The 14212-nt window shown below is 47.4% G+C and overlaps 1 protein-coding gene across 1 annotated transcript; it reads left to right on the top strand.

Annotated features, from left to right (window-relative positions):
• Positions 1–7831: 7831 nt before the first annotated feature.
• Positions 7832–9253, top strand: LOC140895974 (uncharacterized). The gene is made up of 2 exons (XM_073306985.1): positions 7832–8578; positions 9168–9253. Exons 1-2 carry the CDS (start codon positions 7996–7998, stop codon positions 9251–9253), a joined length of 669 nt encoding a protein of 222 aa, XP_073163086.1. The 5' UTR covers positions 7832–7995.
• The last annotated feature ends 4959 nt before the right edge of the window (positions 9254–14212 follow it).

The raw sequence follows: 14212 nt of genomic DNA, 5'->3' as shown, positions 1-14212 counted from the left end.
GCAAACCCTTCCTTGTTTTCCCTAATCCTACCTGCTGGGATTTAACAGGTCACTGGAGTGAGGGATGGGATAGTTTTTTCTTTTGGGCTGGGACAATCTGAGATTACGGACAAGGACCCACTCTACACTGGCAAACTTGCAGAAGTCTCCCACCATCACCTGGTGCAGGTCTGCGAGGGATAGCAATGGTGAGAGCGCTGGCCAGGCTGTTGACATACTCACTGTGTCAGCTAACATGGTGCAGTAAGAACCCATCACCACAAATAGCTGTGCACAATCAGTGCTGCCCCATAGTGGCTCTGAGTGCCAACAGCCTGGGCGAGGATGGGAGATTGTCAGAAACCTTAGACATGCATCGCTGTTTAGCCCCAGAAATGTTTACTTATCTGGGTTGGGTCAGCCACAGACCTACAGCTGCAAGGATCTGATGCCTCATGGTCTAGTTTCATTTCTCGGAACTCCAGTTTTCTGGAGTTTTATTTTCCAGCTAACCTTTCAAAAAAAAAAAAATCACAGAACAAGCACATATATTTTCTTGAGATCCCGTATCCTGCTTGGAAGAGAAATATCCTGGCTGCACAACACCAGCCTGAAATTTTGTGGGTGTCTTTTTGTCTTGTTCTTTTCCTGTGTTTACACTCTCGCCGTGCAACATTAGTAATCCGATGATGAGGACAAGCTGAAACATCTTCCTTGGCGAGCGCTCCCTGAAGGGGTAGATGTGAAAAGAGCTCACACCCGGCATGGCCATCAGATAGCACCATCCTCTCAAATCCAGTCACAAACGTGCATGACACAAAACATGTGCAAGACTCACGTGCACTGAGACAAAGGCACACCCACTTTACATATGCTTGACTCACTCCATACGTACCCCCCCAGGATCAGAATCGCCAGCCAGGAAAATGCAGGAGGGCCTTAGCGCACAGACGGTTTTACACTCAGTAGAGGATTTAACATTTGGTAGCCTGTAGCTTAATTAACGTGTCAGGAATCTGTCTGCCTCCAAACGGATCCTAAAAATGTGACCGTCTGTGCTTGGCTTGTACTGGGGCTATGTCACGTTTTCACCCGGCAATGCTTTCCATTTTGTGAGCCCAGACCTTGTAGCACTTGGCAACGGGAGATGCAGGGGAAGGGTGAGCTATAGGTCAAGCAAAGCACTGCTCGTGGGTGAGGTTGCTTTGGATGTATTTTTAAACAAAAGGGTTAAGAAATTAACGTGGCCAAGTAGGTTCCTTGGCAGCGAGAGGATTAACCTGAATGTCCTGGTTACACAAAGTGTTTCCAACTGTGGAATAATATCCAGCAGGACTTGGAGAGTCCCCTACTCACATCCTCAGCCCCTGCCTCCCTCCCCCATCTCTCTGCAAAGCCCACATCCGTCCCTGTCAAAGCAGTGTCATTACAAGTCAGGGATAAACACCCCAGCCAAATACAGCAGGATTTCCCATTCTCTCCCTGCCGCCGGCTCAGCGCAGGGCACATTGTTGGCACGAAATGAATACTAACAATTAAAGGTCCGCAACGCTGCTGCATGACATAGGTTGGTCTCCTTTAAATAGACGTGCTTGATTTTTAATAGACGTGGCTCTGTTCTGAGGCAGAAGCCGGGATCCTCGTGGCCTCACACCAAAGGGATCCTCAGCTCTATTGTTGGCTTTGCCACTGACCAGGCTTGGTGCCGACGGGCAAGTCCCTCCAGCTTTCAAAGGGAGTCTCTGATGCTGAGTGCTCAGCCTGAGACACTCCGGGCCTGGTTTTGCAGCAGTGCTGAGTACCCACAACTCTGGCTGAAGTCTGCAGGGGCTCAGCACCTCTGATAAAACAGGCCCAAGTTGTTTCAGAGTAGGGCCCCCAGAACGGAGGCACTCCATATCAGAGTCCACTTTGGGAAATCTTGGTATTAATCTCTCAGCACCACCAATTTCCCTGTCTGTAAACTGGACACGGCATTTCCCTTCTCAAAGGGGTGTTCTGAGGCTTAAAAGCTTGATCCCCATTGAGGTGATGGCTGTCATTTTGGCGGACACCAGGAATTTCTAGAGCTAAACACGAGTTTCTACGGAAGCTGGGGCATCCCTGGGGACCGGGCACAGAGTGGGGCCATCGTGTAACACACTGGCCAGCGAGTCACACAAAGCCCACTGGAGTCAGTGGAAAGACTCCTATTGTCTTCCATGGGCTTTGGATCAGGGCCTAATTCATCAGCGCTGTAAAGCCACTCAGATCCCAGAACTAAAGGTGCAGTGAAAACGCAAATCCTTCATTTTCTATTTGGACTTAGCAGGTCTGATTTACAAACAACAACAGAGAAGTACAGGAGCACTGTGAACAAAAGGCAGGTTTATTAACCAAGGAGCTTGGCACCTTGCAATCATTCCTCCTTGGAAGGCATAGGGCTGGATACTCCATTGCCCTGCACCTTGCATTGTCATTTATTCCAGTGCCACTGGGTGTAAAATGGTACCAAATCAGAGTGGTGGAATTTCACACCCACTGCGCATGGACGTCAGTGACAGCATGAGATGCACAGCAAGGGGGATTGTGGCCCATGAGTTACGGGTATAGACAGGAGTCAACCTGAAAAGCACACAGGTTAACTGGCCTGTAGGATCTGGCTCCATGTCAAGCTGTCCATTATTCAGAGGCCTTCCTAATTATACTAATTAAAAATACAGCATGTCTATCAAGCCGGCCAGCTCAAAGCAGTAACAGTTTGGGGGCCCTATTACCCAGCCAAATGCCAGGTCTTCATTGAACAAGAAAATTGCGGCATCACTAGGCTACCATGGGTTAATTAAAAAAAAATCACGTCACCACAGAAATTTACACAAATCCTTTAGCAAAGCCTACTCTATGAGTCTGGGATAGAACTAGAGATAAAATCAGTTCTTTTCCCTTGCCAATGTCACTCATTGCAAATACTCCAGCTCTTACTCCGAACTGCAAACCAGAGAGCTTCAAAAATTGGGAGAGCCATGCAATACACACAGTTGGCCAGCTATTCTCAAAAGAAACTTTTCTAGCTGACTTTAACTGGCCCACTCTCCCCTGGTACAAGTACATTCAAGTTAGACATTATGTTTCTCGACTTTCTAGAAAACCTGTTTTATACAGAAACCTAACTGAATAGAAGCAACAGCGTTTGGTCAATTAGAAAAAAAAAACAATTATAACTAATTTCTATCAATCTTTGCAGACAGCTTTTCTACCAAAAAAATGACCATCTATGACACGCTGGATAAACAATTTACCTCAGAGGAATGGGATTTGATCTGGAAAAGAGGACCAGCAACCTCAGTTTGTAGCACAATAAAAAAAAAATTTCTTTTAGATACTGTTTAATGGTACCTCACAACTGTCAGGTTGAAAAATATAGAGCGATTGAATGGGTATAAACGTTGCAAAAATCGTGTGAAAGAAACGTGCACGTATGGTGGACATGTCCAGTCATTCAAGAGTTTAGGGATAGAATTTGTAACCAAATATCACAAATTGTTGGATCTTTATTACCAAATGAGCCTTTAGTAATCATCCTGGCACTTCCTAGTGGAAATGATCACACAAAAGGGAATGAAGAATTCATCTCTCATCTGCTAGTAGCCACTTGACTTTTGGTAGCCTCCCAGTGGAAAAAAGAAAAATAGCCCAACCATTGAGGAATGGTTCACAGAAATAGGGGAGGTTGTGGTTATGGAAAAATTAACACACCCATTATATACCCAGCAAAACTGATAAAGGACAGATAAATACTTAGATATTTGGTTACCTTTTATTCAGTACTCACACAAAGTATATTCACCTGCAAGAAAGCCAGCCCACCTGTCCAATTGTTTTGAATATTAATATTTGATAGACATACCTGGTCTGTTAAGCATGTGCCTACAGAGATTTCAGTCAATTTAATAAAATCACTAGAAACGACATATTATAGGTGTTGTAATGATGCTCACTCTGTAATATGGTGACACCCTGTTAAGCAGGAAGATCCGCTGACTGTATTCTTATGTAATGTCTCTTTAAACAAAAGCTCACTGTTGTAATGATTGTTTTGTTTCTGATATTTACGTGGGAAGGATTTGTAAACTTGCTAAAACTTCCTAAATAACTAGTTTAAAAAAATGCAGCAGGTGACTGACTTCCCCCTCATCATCTTGTGTAATCAAATCGGCTGTGATCTCAGCGATTACGGCTTCATCTTCAGATCTAGCAGTGACCGCAGAGCGAGAGCGCACAAGCGCACAGCAACCGACAGAACGAGAGGGCGCAAGCTCACAGCGACCCATTCTCTAATATTCTGCACCTTAGATACAAAACGGCAGCTGGATTAGCACGGAGTGAGGTCATGGTGATCTGTGCCTCCATTTAAAGGCCTGACACAGGTATAAAGCACCTTTATATGCCCTATCCAGGGCAGGTAGGGAACTGTTTAGCCCCCCCTGCTGTATAGTAGAGCAGCCTCAGGGCTGCACTGACTATAATAGCCCCACAGGGGCTATCTGCCAGGTGAGACTAGCTGGAGTGCACTGCCGTCCAGCCTTGCTCTCCTCCTCATCATCCACGCTGCACCTGGCAAGAGAGGCAAGCACAGAGCCGTACTGGCAGTTGCCCTATGCTACCTGGGCAAGGTCCCCGAGCAGGGATGGTGATGAGATCTGTTGCCTGTGAGGCCCATTGACGTGACTCAAGCAGTGTACACGAGCCACCCCACAAGAGAGAATCAGGCCCTTCTTATGGGACGTGCGTGTCCCTTACCTCCATTTGGTGCTCAGTGGAAGTGCAGGGGACCGCACAGCACGGGAAAAGTCTGCTTCACCTTTACATCTTCCGGTTGGCTTTTGCTGCTAACCCCCCCCCCACCATGCACTGGGTGTGTAATCACACTCATTTGCACACCGCTCGATACCAAATCTGTGCACCGTGCACCATTTTGCCAGATCCCCAGACATGCATCTTACATCCCTGAACTGGGGTCATTGTGTCTTGGAGAAAATCGCTGGGACAAGAAACTAGATTTGCGGGCAAATATGCAGAGAAACATATTTCCCCTTTTAAATTTTCAAGCCACCTTTTCAAACCTGCTGTTCTTTTGTCTGCACAGAAAAACACGGGCATACCCAGTCTCTTAAAACATGACCTTGCTGGTTTTAAAATATAGGCTGCAATTTAGAGCAGTGTTTTGAGGGGTATTTTGTGTGTTTTGTTTTACCCTGGATGCAAGGATGTGATGCATGAAAACCTTCAATTTAGCAGAGCCTCTCTTAGATTAAATCACACAACCTAGGTAAGGTTTGGCAGACTAGAAGACAGCTCATACTAATAGGACCAAGACTTCAGAGAAGAATGGGGTAGATTTTAATGTAAGTTTACGTTTCTTCTAATGAATTTTAATGGCAGCTTTCACTACTGCTTCTATTATTCATAAGAGAAAATTAAAATCCTACCTTGAAACTTATATGACAATGCAGTTAACATCTTGCAGTTTCTGGCATTATCTCTGAGAACCTTTCAGTCCCATTTCTATGGCGCATTGTTTTCCTCACAAAACATATTTTAAATATAAAACATTGACTGTTCATTGCTTCTTTAGAGCATTTTTATTCATTACCTGCTGGAGGCAAAGGGCATGGGTTTTATATAGAATTCTCAATTGAATGTCTTATTTTGCAGTTTTACTCCACTGTACATGGTTCCCAAGATATTATTTTATTTTCCCAAGACGCAGATGTTCTTCTGGAAAAGTGATGCAAGGCAGTTTCCACTTAGAGCCCCTCTGGGCTAGGTTTTCTGCTGTGAGCACTGCCAGCATTAGCTTTTTGGGTGAATGGCTTGTCAAGTACCTTTTCAGGCCCATTCAAAAGTTGTTTCCCTCTTAAACACTGTGATCACATCATTGTTCCCAGGAGCTGCTTGGGGATATTTAGACAGGTCGGAGATGATGAAGCTTTGTCTCACCTTAAATCATACGGACTCATCTGTAAGAGAGAAGGATCAGCCGCTTGGTTCCAATTTGACCCACAACCAGCTGATACAAGTTATAATCAGCATTGTCTCTGTCTACAGTGACTACTAAAAAGAAAAGAAGGACTTGTGGCACCTTAGAGGTGAACAAATTTATTTGAGCATAAGCTTTCGTGAGCTACAGCCCACTTCACAAAAGCTTAAGCTCAAATAAATTTGTTCGTCTCTAAGGTGCCACAAATCCTCCTTTTCTTTTTGCGGATACAGACTAACACGGCTCCTACTCTGAAAAGTGACTACTAAGAGACTGTCCAGGTTGTGTGTGTTAATACCATTCCTCGAGCGTATCCTGACTCAGCATAATTATGTGGTGAAGAGAAGCACTTAGTTTTGGTAGGAGGAACTATCCCTCCCAGCCAAATTCCTTTATGACCAATTGCTTAGCGCTAACTGGTAGTTAGCTTGGCTCTGCCACTCCATTTTATTCCCCCCTCCACCTTTTAAAGTGCCAATGGTTATTTTCAAAAAGAAAAGGAGGACTTGTGGCACCATAGAGACTAACAAATTTATCTGAGTATAAGCTTTCGTGAGCTACAGCTCACTTCATCGGATGCATTCAGTGGAAAATACAGTGGGGGGATTTTTTATATACAGAGAACATGAAACAATGGGTGTTACCATACACACTGTAACGAGAGTGATCAGGTAAGGTGAGCAATTACCAGCAGGAGAGGAAAAAAAACCCCTTTTGTAGTGATAATCAAGGTGGGCCATTTCCAGCAGTTGACAAGAACGTGTGAGGAACAGTAGGGGGGAAAAATAAACATGCGGAAATAGTTTTACTTCGTGTAATGACACATCCACTCCCAATCTTTATTCAAGCCTAATTTAATGGTGTCCAGTTTGCAAATTAATTCCAATTCAGCAATCTCTCGTTGGAGTCTGTTTTTGAAGTTTTTTTGTTGTAATATTGCCACTTTTAGGTCTGTAATCAAGTGACCAGAGAGATTGACATGTTCTCCAAATGGTTTTTGGATGTTATAATTCTTGACGTCTGATTTCGTCCATTTATTCTTTTACTAGAGACTGTCCGGTTTGGCCAATGTACATGGCAGAGGGGCATTGCTGGCACATGATGGCATATATCACATTGGTAGATGTGCAGGTGAACGAGCCTCTGATAGTGTGGCTGATGTGATGAGGCCCTATGATGGTGTCCCCTGAATAGATATGTGGACACAGTTGGCGACGGGCTTTGTTGCAAGTGTTATTTTGTACTTTAAAAAGGTACCTAACCTGAATGGCTCCAGGGGGCACTAGGCAACTTCTGAGGCAAAAGCAACAATTACCTGGGCAGCGCCATCAGATTACCCAGGAGCCCCCACCTTACTTCTTGTCTTTCCACAAGCAATTTGTGTTCAGATAAATCCATTCCACCACATTTGCCCTCTCTAGCAACTTTCCCCTCCCCCCAGCACCGTCCAATACATTCTTCCTGCCGCAGAATTCTCTCTTCTGTTATATCACAGCATTGCAAAGGAGCGTAAAGCACGTGCAACCTCAGTGCGAGGGCTCTGGAGCTGCTGCCTGTTGGATGAGACAGAAAGGAGAACTCCTGGCCATTTGTAATCATTCATGGTATCAACCCCAGGGTCTCTCGGTAAATTCCAGCTTAGCCCTGATCTACACTAGGACTTTAGGTTGAATTTAGCAGCGTTAAATCGATGTAAACCTGCACCCGTCCACAAAATGAAGCCCTTTATTTCGACTTAAAGGGCTCTTAAAATCGATTTCCTTACTCCACCCCTGACAAGTGGATTAGCGCTTAAATCGGCCTTGCCGGCTCGAATTTGGGGTACTGTGGACACAATTCGATGGTATTGGCCTCCGGGAGCTATCCCAGAGTGCTCCATTATGACTGCTCTGGACAGCACTCTCAACTCAGATGCACTGGCCAGGTAGACAGGAAAAGAACCGCAAACTTTTGAATCTCATTTCCTGTTTGGCCAGCGTGGCAAGCTGCAGGTGACCATGCAGAGCTCATCAGCACAGGTGACCAGGATGGAGCCCCAGAATCGCAAAAGAGCTCCAGCATGGACCGAACGGGAGGTACGGGATCTGATCGCTGTTTGGGGAGAGGAATCCGTGCTATCAGAACTCCGTTCCAGTTTTCGAAATGCCAAAACCTTTGTGAAAATCTCCCAGGGCATGAAGGACAGAGGCCATAACAGGGACCCGAAGCAGTGCCGCGTGAAACTGAAGGAGCTGAGGCAAGCCTACCAGAAAACCAGAGAGGCGAACAGCCGCTCTGGGTCAGAGCCCCAAACATGCCGCTTCTATGATGAGCTGCATGCCATTTTAGGGGGTTCAGCCACCACTACCCCAGCCGTGTTGTTTGACTCCTTCAATGGAGATGGAGGCAATACGGAAGCAGGTTTTGGGGACGAAGAAGATGATGATGAGGAGGAGGTTGTAGATAGCTCACAGCAAGCAAGCGGAGAAACCGGTTTTCCCGACAGCCAGGAACTGTTTCTCACCCTAGACCTGGAGCCAGTACCCCCCGAACCCACCCAAGGCTGCCTCCTGGACCCAGCAGGCGGAGAAGGGACCTCTGGTGAGTGTACCTTTTAAAATACTATACATGGTTTAAAAGCAAGCATGTGAAAGGATTACTTTGCCCTGGCATTTGCGGTTCTCCTAGATGTAGTCCTAAAGCCTTTGCAAAAGGTTTCTGGGGAGGGCAGCCTTATTGCGTCCTTCATGGTAGGACACTTTACCACTCCAGGCCAGTAACACGTACTCGGGAATCATTGTAGAACAAAGCATTGCAGTGCATGTTTGCTGGCATTCAAACAACATCCGTTCTTTATCTCTCTGTGTTATCCTCAGGAGAGTGAGATATAATTCATGGTCACCTGGTTGAAATAGAGTGCTTTTCTTCAGGGGACACTCAGAGGAGCCCATTCCTGCTGGGCTGTTTGCCTGTGGCTAAACAGAAATGTTCCCCGCTGTTAGCCACAGGGAGGGGGGAAGGTTGAGCGGGTAGTCACGCGGTGGGAGGAGGCAAAATGCGACCTTGTAACGAAAGCATATGTGCTATGTATGTAATGTTAACAGCAAGGTTTACCCTGAAAGAGTGTAGCCACTGTTTTATAAAATGTGTCTTTTTAAATACCGCTGTCCCTTTTTTTTTCCTCCACCAGCTGCATGTGTTTCAATGATCACAGGATCTTCTACTTCCCAGAGGCTAGTGAAGCTTAGAAAGAAAGAAAAAACGCACTCGCGATGAAATGTTCTCTGAGCTCATGCTGTCCTCCCACACTGACAGAGCACAGACGAATGCGTGGAGGCAAATAATGTCAGAGTGCAGGAAAGCACAAAATGACCAGGAGGAGAGGTGGCGGGCTGAAGAGAGTAAGTGGCGGGCTGAAGAGAGGGCTGAAGCTCAAATGTGGCGGCAGCGTGATGAGAGGAGGCAGGATTCAATGCTGAGGCTGCTGGAGGACCAAACCAGTATGCTCCAGTGTATGGTTGAGCTGCAGCAAAGGCAGCTGGAGCACAGACTGCCACTGCAGCCCCTCTGTAACCAACCTCCTTCCTCCCCAAGTTCCATAGCCTCCACACCCAGACGCCCAAGAACGCGGTGTGGGGGCCTCCGGCCAACCAGCCACTCCACCACAGAGGAGTGCCCAAAAAAAAGAAGGCTGTCATTCAATAAATTTTAAAGTTGTAAACTTTTAAAGTGCTGTGCTTAAAGTGATGTGTGGCATTTTCCTTCCCTCCTCCACCACCCCTCCTGGGCTACCTTGGTAGTCATCCCCCTATTTGTGTGATGAATGAATAAAGAATGCATGAATGTGAAGCAACAATGACTTTATTGCCTCTGCAAGCGGTGATTGAAGGGAGGAGGGGCGGGTGGTTAGCTTACAGGGAAGTAGAGTGAACCAAGGGGCGGGGGGTTTCATCAAGGAGAAACAAACAGAACTTTCACACCGTAGCCTGGCCAGTCATGAAACTGGTTTTCAAAGCTTCTCTGATGCGTACCGCGCCCTCCTGTGCTCTTCTAACCACCCTGGTGTCTGGCTGCGCGTAACCAGCAGCCAGGCGATTTGCCTCAACCTCCCACCCCGCCATAAACATCTCCCCCTTACTCTCACAGATATTGTGGAGCACACAGCAAGCAGTAATAACAGTGGGAATATTGGTTTCGCTGAGGTCTAAGCGAGTCAGTAAACTGCGCTAGCGCGCCTTTAAACGTCCAAATGCACATTCTACCACCAGTCTGCACTTGCTCAGCCTGTAGTTGAACAGCTCCTGACTACTGTCCAGGCTGCCTGTGTACGGCTTCATGAGCCATGGCATTAAGGGGTAGGCTGGGTCCCCAAGGATACATATAGGCATTTCAACATCCCCAACAGTTATTTTCTGGTCTGGGAATAAAGTCCCTTCCTGCAGCTTTTGAAACAGACCAGAGTTCCTGAAGATGCGAGCATCATGCACCTTTCCCGGCCATCCCACGTTGATGTTGGTGAAACGTCCCTTGTGATCCACCAGAGCTTGCAGCACTATCGAAAAGTACCCCTTGCGGTTTATGTACTCGGCGGCTTGGTGCTCCGGTGCCAAGATAGGGATATGGGTTCCGTCTATAGCCCCACCACAGTTAGGGAATCCCATTGCAGCAAAGCCATCCACTATGACCTGCACATTTCCCAGGGTCACTACCCTTGATATCAGCAGATCTTTGATTGCGTGGGCTACTTGCATCACAGCAGCCCCCACAGTAGATTTGCCCACTCCAAATTGATTCCCAACTGACCGGTAGCTGTCTGGCGTTGCAAGCTTCCACAGGGCTATCGCCACTCGCTTCTCAACTGCGAGGGCTGCTCTCATCTTGGTATTCATGCGCCTGAGGCAAGTCACAAAGTTTCATGAAAGTGCCCTTACGCATGCGAAAGTTTCGCAGCCACTGGGAATCGTCCCAGACCTGCAACACTATATGGTCCCACCAGTCTGTGCTTGTTTCCCGAGCCCAGAATCGGTGTTCCACAGCATGAACCTGCCCCATTAGTACCATGATGCATGCATTGGCAGGGCCCATGCTTTCAGAGAAATCTGTGTCCATGTCCTGATTACTCACGTGACCGCGCTGACGTCGCCTCCTCGCCCGGTATCGCTTTGCCAGGTTCTGGTGCTGCATATACTGCTGGATAATGCGTGTGGTGTTTAATGTGCTCCTAATTGCCAAAGTGAGCTGAGCGGCCTCCATGCTTGCCTTGGTATGGCGTCCGCACAGAAAAAAGGCGCGGAACGATTGTCTGCCGTTGTTCTGACGGAGGGAGGGGTGACTGACGACACGGCTTACAGGGTTGGCTTCAGGGAGCTAAAATCAACAAAGGGGGTGGCTTTACATCAAGGAGTATTTCAGGCAGGACTTCACGGAGGGTTCCAATAAGAAATGGTGCACCTAAGTTATCATTCTTATTGGAACAAGGAGGTTAGCCTGGCCTCTGATTGATACATGGCTAGATTTACCTCGCTGCACCTTCTCTGTGAGTGACTGCAGTGTGACCTAGAGGAATGAGTCCCCTAGACAGGGGAGGAGGCAAATGAGTACAAAACAAATCTGGTCTATTTCTTGTTTTGACCCACTCCATCTATCTTTTACATCTTTGGCTGGCAGCAGACGGTGCAGAAGGACTGCATGCCATCCACATCTCATGGCTGCTCGGCAGAAGATGGTACAACACGACTGCTAGCAGTCCATATCGCCTGCCCGCTCACCATAAGACGGTTCAATAGGACTGACTGCAGGACTAAAGAGAATGACCTGGTCAAGTCACTCCAAATTTAGTCCCTGCGCCCATGTCTGCCCAGGCGCTCCCAGCCGACGTGGCCAGGAGCACCTCGGACATGACAATGACGGCTACCAGTTGTACTGTACCGTCTGCTGCCACAAGGCAAGGGGTTGCTGCTACTGTGTAGCAATGCCGTACCGCGTCTGCCAGCACCCAGGAGACATAGGGTGACGGTTACCTGAGCGGGCTCCATGCTTGCAGTGGTATGGCGTCTGCACAGGTAACTCAGGAAAAAAGGCGCGAAATGATTGTCTGCCCTTGCTTTCACGGAGGGAGGGAGGGAACGGGGGCCTGACAATATGTACCCAGAACCACCCGCGACAATGTTTTAGCCCCATCAGGCATTGGGATCTCAACCCAGAATTCCAATGGGCAGCGGAGACTGCGGGAACTGTGGGATAGCTACCCACAGTGCAACGCTCTGGAAGTCGACGCTAGCCTCGGTACTGTGGAAGCACTCCGCCGAGTTAATGCACTTAGAGCATTTTCTGTGGGGACACACACACTCGAATATATAAAACTGATTTCTGAAAAACCGACTTCTATAAATTCGACCTTATTCCGTAGTGTAGACATACCCTTAGCCAATTACACTTTTCTTCCTGAAAGTCTCCCAAGTTTCAGCTGAAGTTGTCCTTCCTATGCTGAACTATGTAATGCAGTGTTGCACCACACTGTTAGCCTGTTGTCACATTCCACCCTGGAGGTGACTGCATTTCAGTGCTGTGTGAGTAGTCCCCATGTCATTTTACACACACACACACACACACACACCACCTTGAGATCCTCTACACTGAAAGGCATGACAGAAAATAATGTTATTAGGATTAGAATAAAGATCTGTGCTAGGTTCTAGCTGCATGGCTTATTAAAATGGATGGGACTCACCTGGCTAAAACACCACCTAGCTCTTAATGCAAAGGGCAGCAGTGACTGGAAGACAGACACTCGGCTTGACACACCCTGGGAGCACAGTTCCCAGGTGATGAGAGTGCTGCAGTTGGGAAGCCTTGGAAAACAATTAGCCAGGGAAGCCAGATAACTATTTTGAAATCATGATTCCTGAGTTTTCGGCTCTTACTATGCCTTCTAACTATCTCTAGCTAGCTCTCTGGTTATCATCAGCAAAGGAGGAATTAAGACATCAAAACTTTATCTCCCCGTCCAGCTTTAGTGAAAGGTCCTGCTTCTTTGGCCGGATCCCTTTCAAAACTGGTGTCTGCATGGATTAGAATTGAACATGTTCTAAAACTGACTCAGTGTGACTTGACGACTATGCTGGTGTAAAGGGGTTCAGTCACCACAGGAACGTCTCCTTGTGCCCAGGTGAGGCATAACAGCTCTCTCCCCCTGCTGATGGTCACTCTGGTGCTGTTGTGGTCTGTGTCTCTTCCTGAAACTCGGCCCTCTCGCCAGCTCACAATTTAGTCAGTCACTTCCAGGATAACAGAAAGTCCAATATAAAACAGTCCAATGTCTTTACAAGAGGGTCTTTGGCTCCAAATCCAGGCCCCTGGTCCTCAAATTCCGGCCTCAGGGCTTTCCAATGTCCTTGTTCCCTTATCCGGACTCACGCCATCTTGCCACGGAGGAAGAGGAACCCAGGCCCTCCCACTATACTGGGTTCAAACCCAGGGATCCTATAACCAGCAGCCAAGGTCTGTGTACTCCCATTCCTTGCTGCTGTTTCCCTGGGCTCCTTCCTACTCAGCCTTGTCAGATCCCCTTATTCTGTCCCTCCACAGAACACCTCCCAGGACTCTCTCTCCCAAGCAGTCCAAATTCTGCCCTTCTTTCAGGGCTCACCACCAGAGCCTGCTCCATCCCAGGGGCTTCTTGACACCTTCTCAGCTGTTTGTGAGTTAGGCTAGGATCCCAGGGCTTATTCTCCCCCTGCGCTTCCCTCTCACCACATCTATATCACCAGAGGGTGACTGCAGACACTGTCCTTGCAGCACCCGTCCTGCTACAAGCCTCCTCACTTTTCACTAGCCTGCTCCTGCCCAGCTGGGCTTCAGGATGGCTAAGCCTGACGCTCTCTCCAGGTGCAGCCAGATGACATAACTGGCCCCTCTGGCCTGTATTAACCCATTCAGGGCCTGAGTAGGGTGTTTACTCCATCCACTTGGATATACATGACAACATCTGCATTTATTTGTACTGAATTTTTCTTGAGCTTAGCACGTTTTTAATAAACAGTCACGACTTTTGATATACCCCATTTTGTAAGCCCTTCATTTCCCTTCTGTCTCATTGTCCTCTTTCTCTATTTACTATGCTTCTTAGAAGCAACACAGAGAACATTATTCATAGAAGTGCTACATCTTTAGTGGCTCCATGGCCTAGTGACTTTCTTCCAAACACTGAACAGCTTTATATTCGGTTTTGAGAAT

Source organism: Lepidochelys kempii, chromosome 11 (genome assembly GCF_965140265.1).
Source record: "Lepidochelys kempii isolate rLepKem1 chromosome 11, rLepKem1.hap2, whole genome shotgun sequence".
NCBI classification, from domain to species: Eukaryota; Metazoa; Chordata; order Testudines; family Cheloniidae; genus Lepidochelys; species Lepidochelys kempii.
The sequence above is the reverse complement of the archived record's forward strand: the minus strand, read 5'-3'. Positions and strand labels throughout refer to the sequence as shown.

Bases quoted from the DNA above. Each gene is read 5' to 3' on its own strand.
- LOC140895974 (XM_073306985.1), top strand. From the start codon at position 7,996: ATGCAGAGCTCATCAGCACAGGTGACCAGGATGGAGCCCCAGAATCGC. The intron at 8,579-9,167 runs GTGAGTGTACCT...TTCCTCCACCAG, and splicing joins AGGCGGAGAAGGGACCTCTG to CTGCATGTGTTTCAATGATC.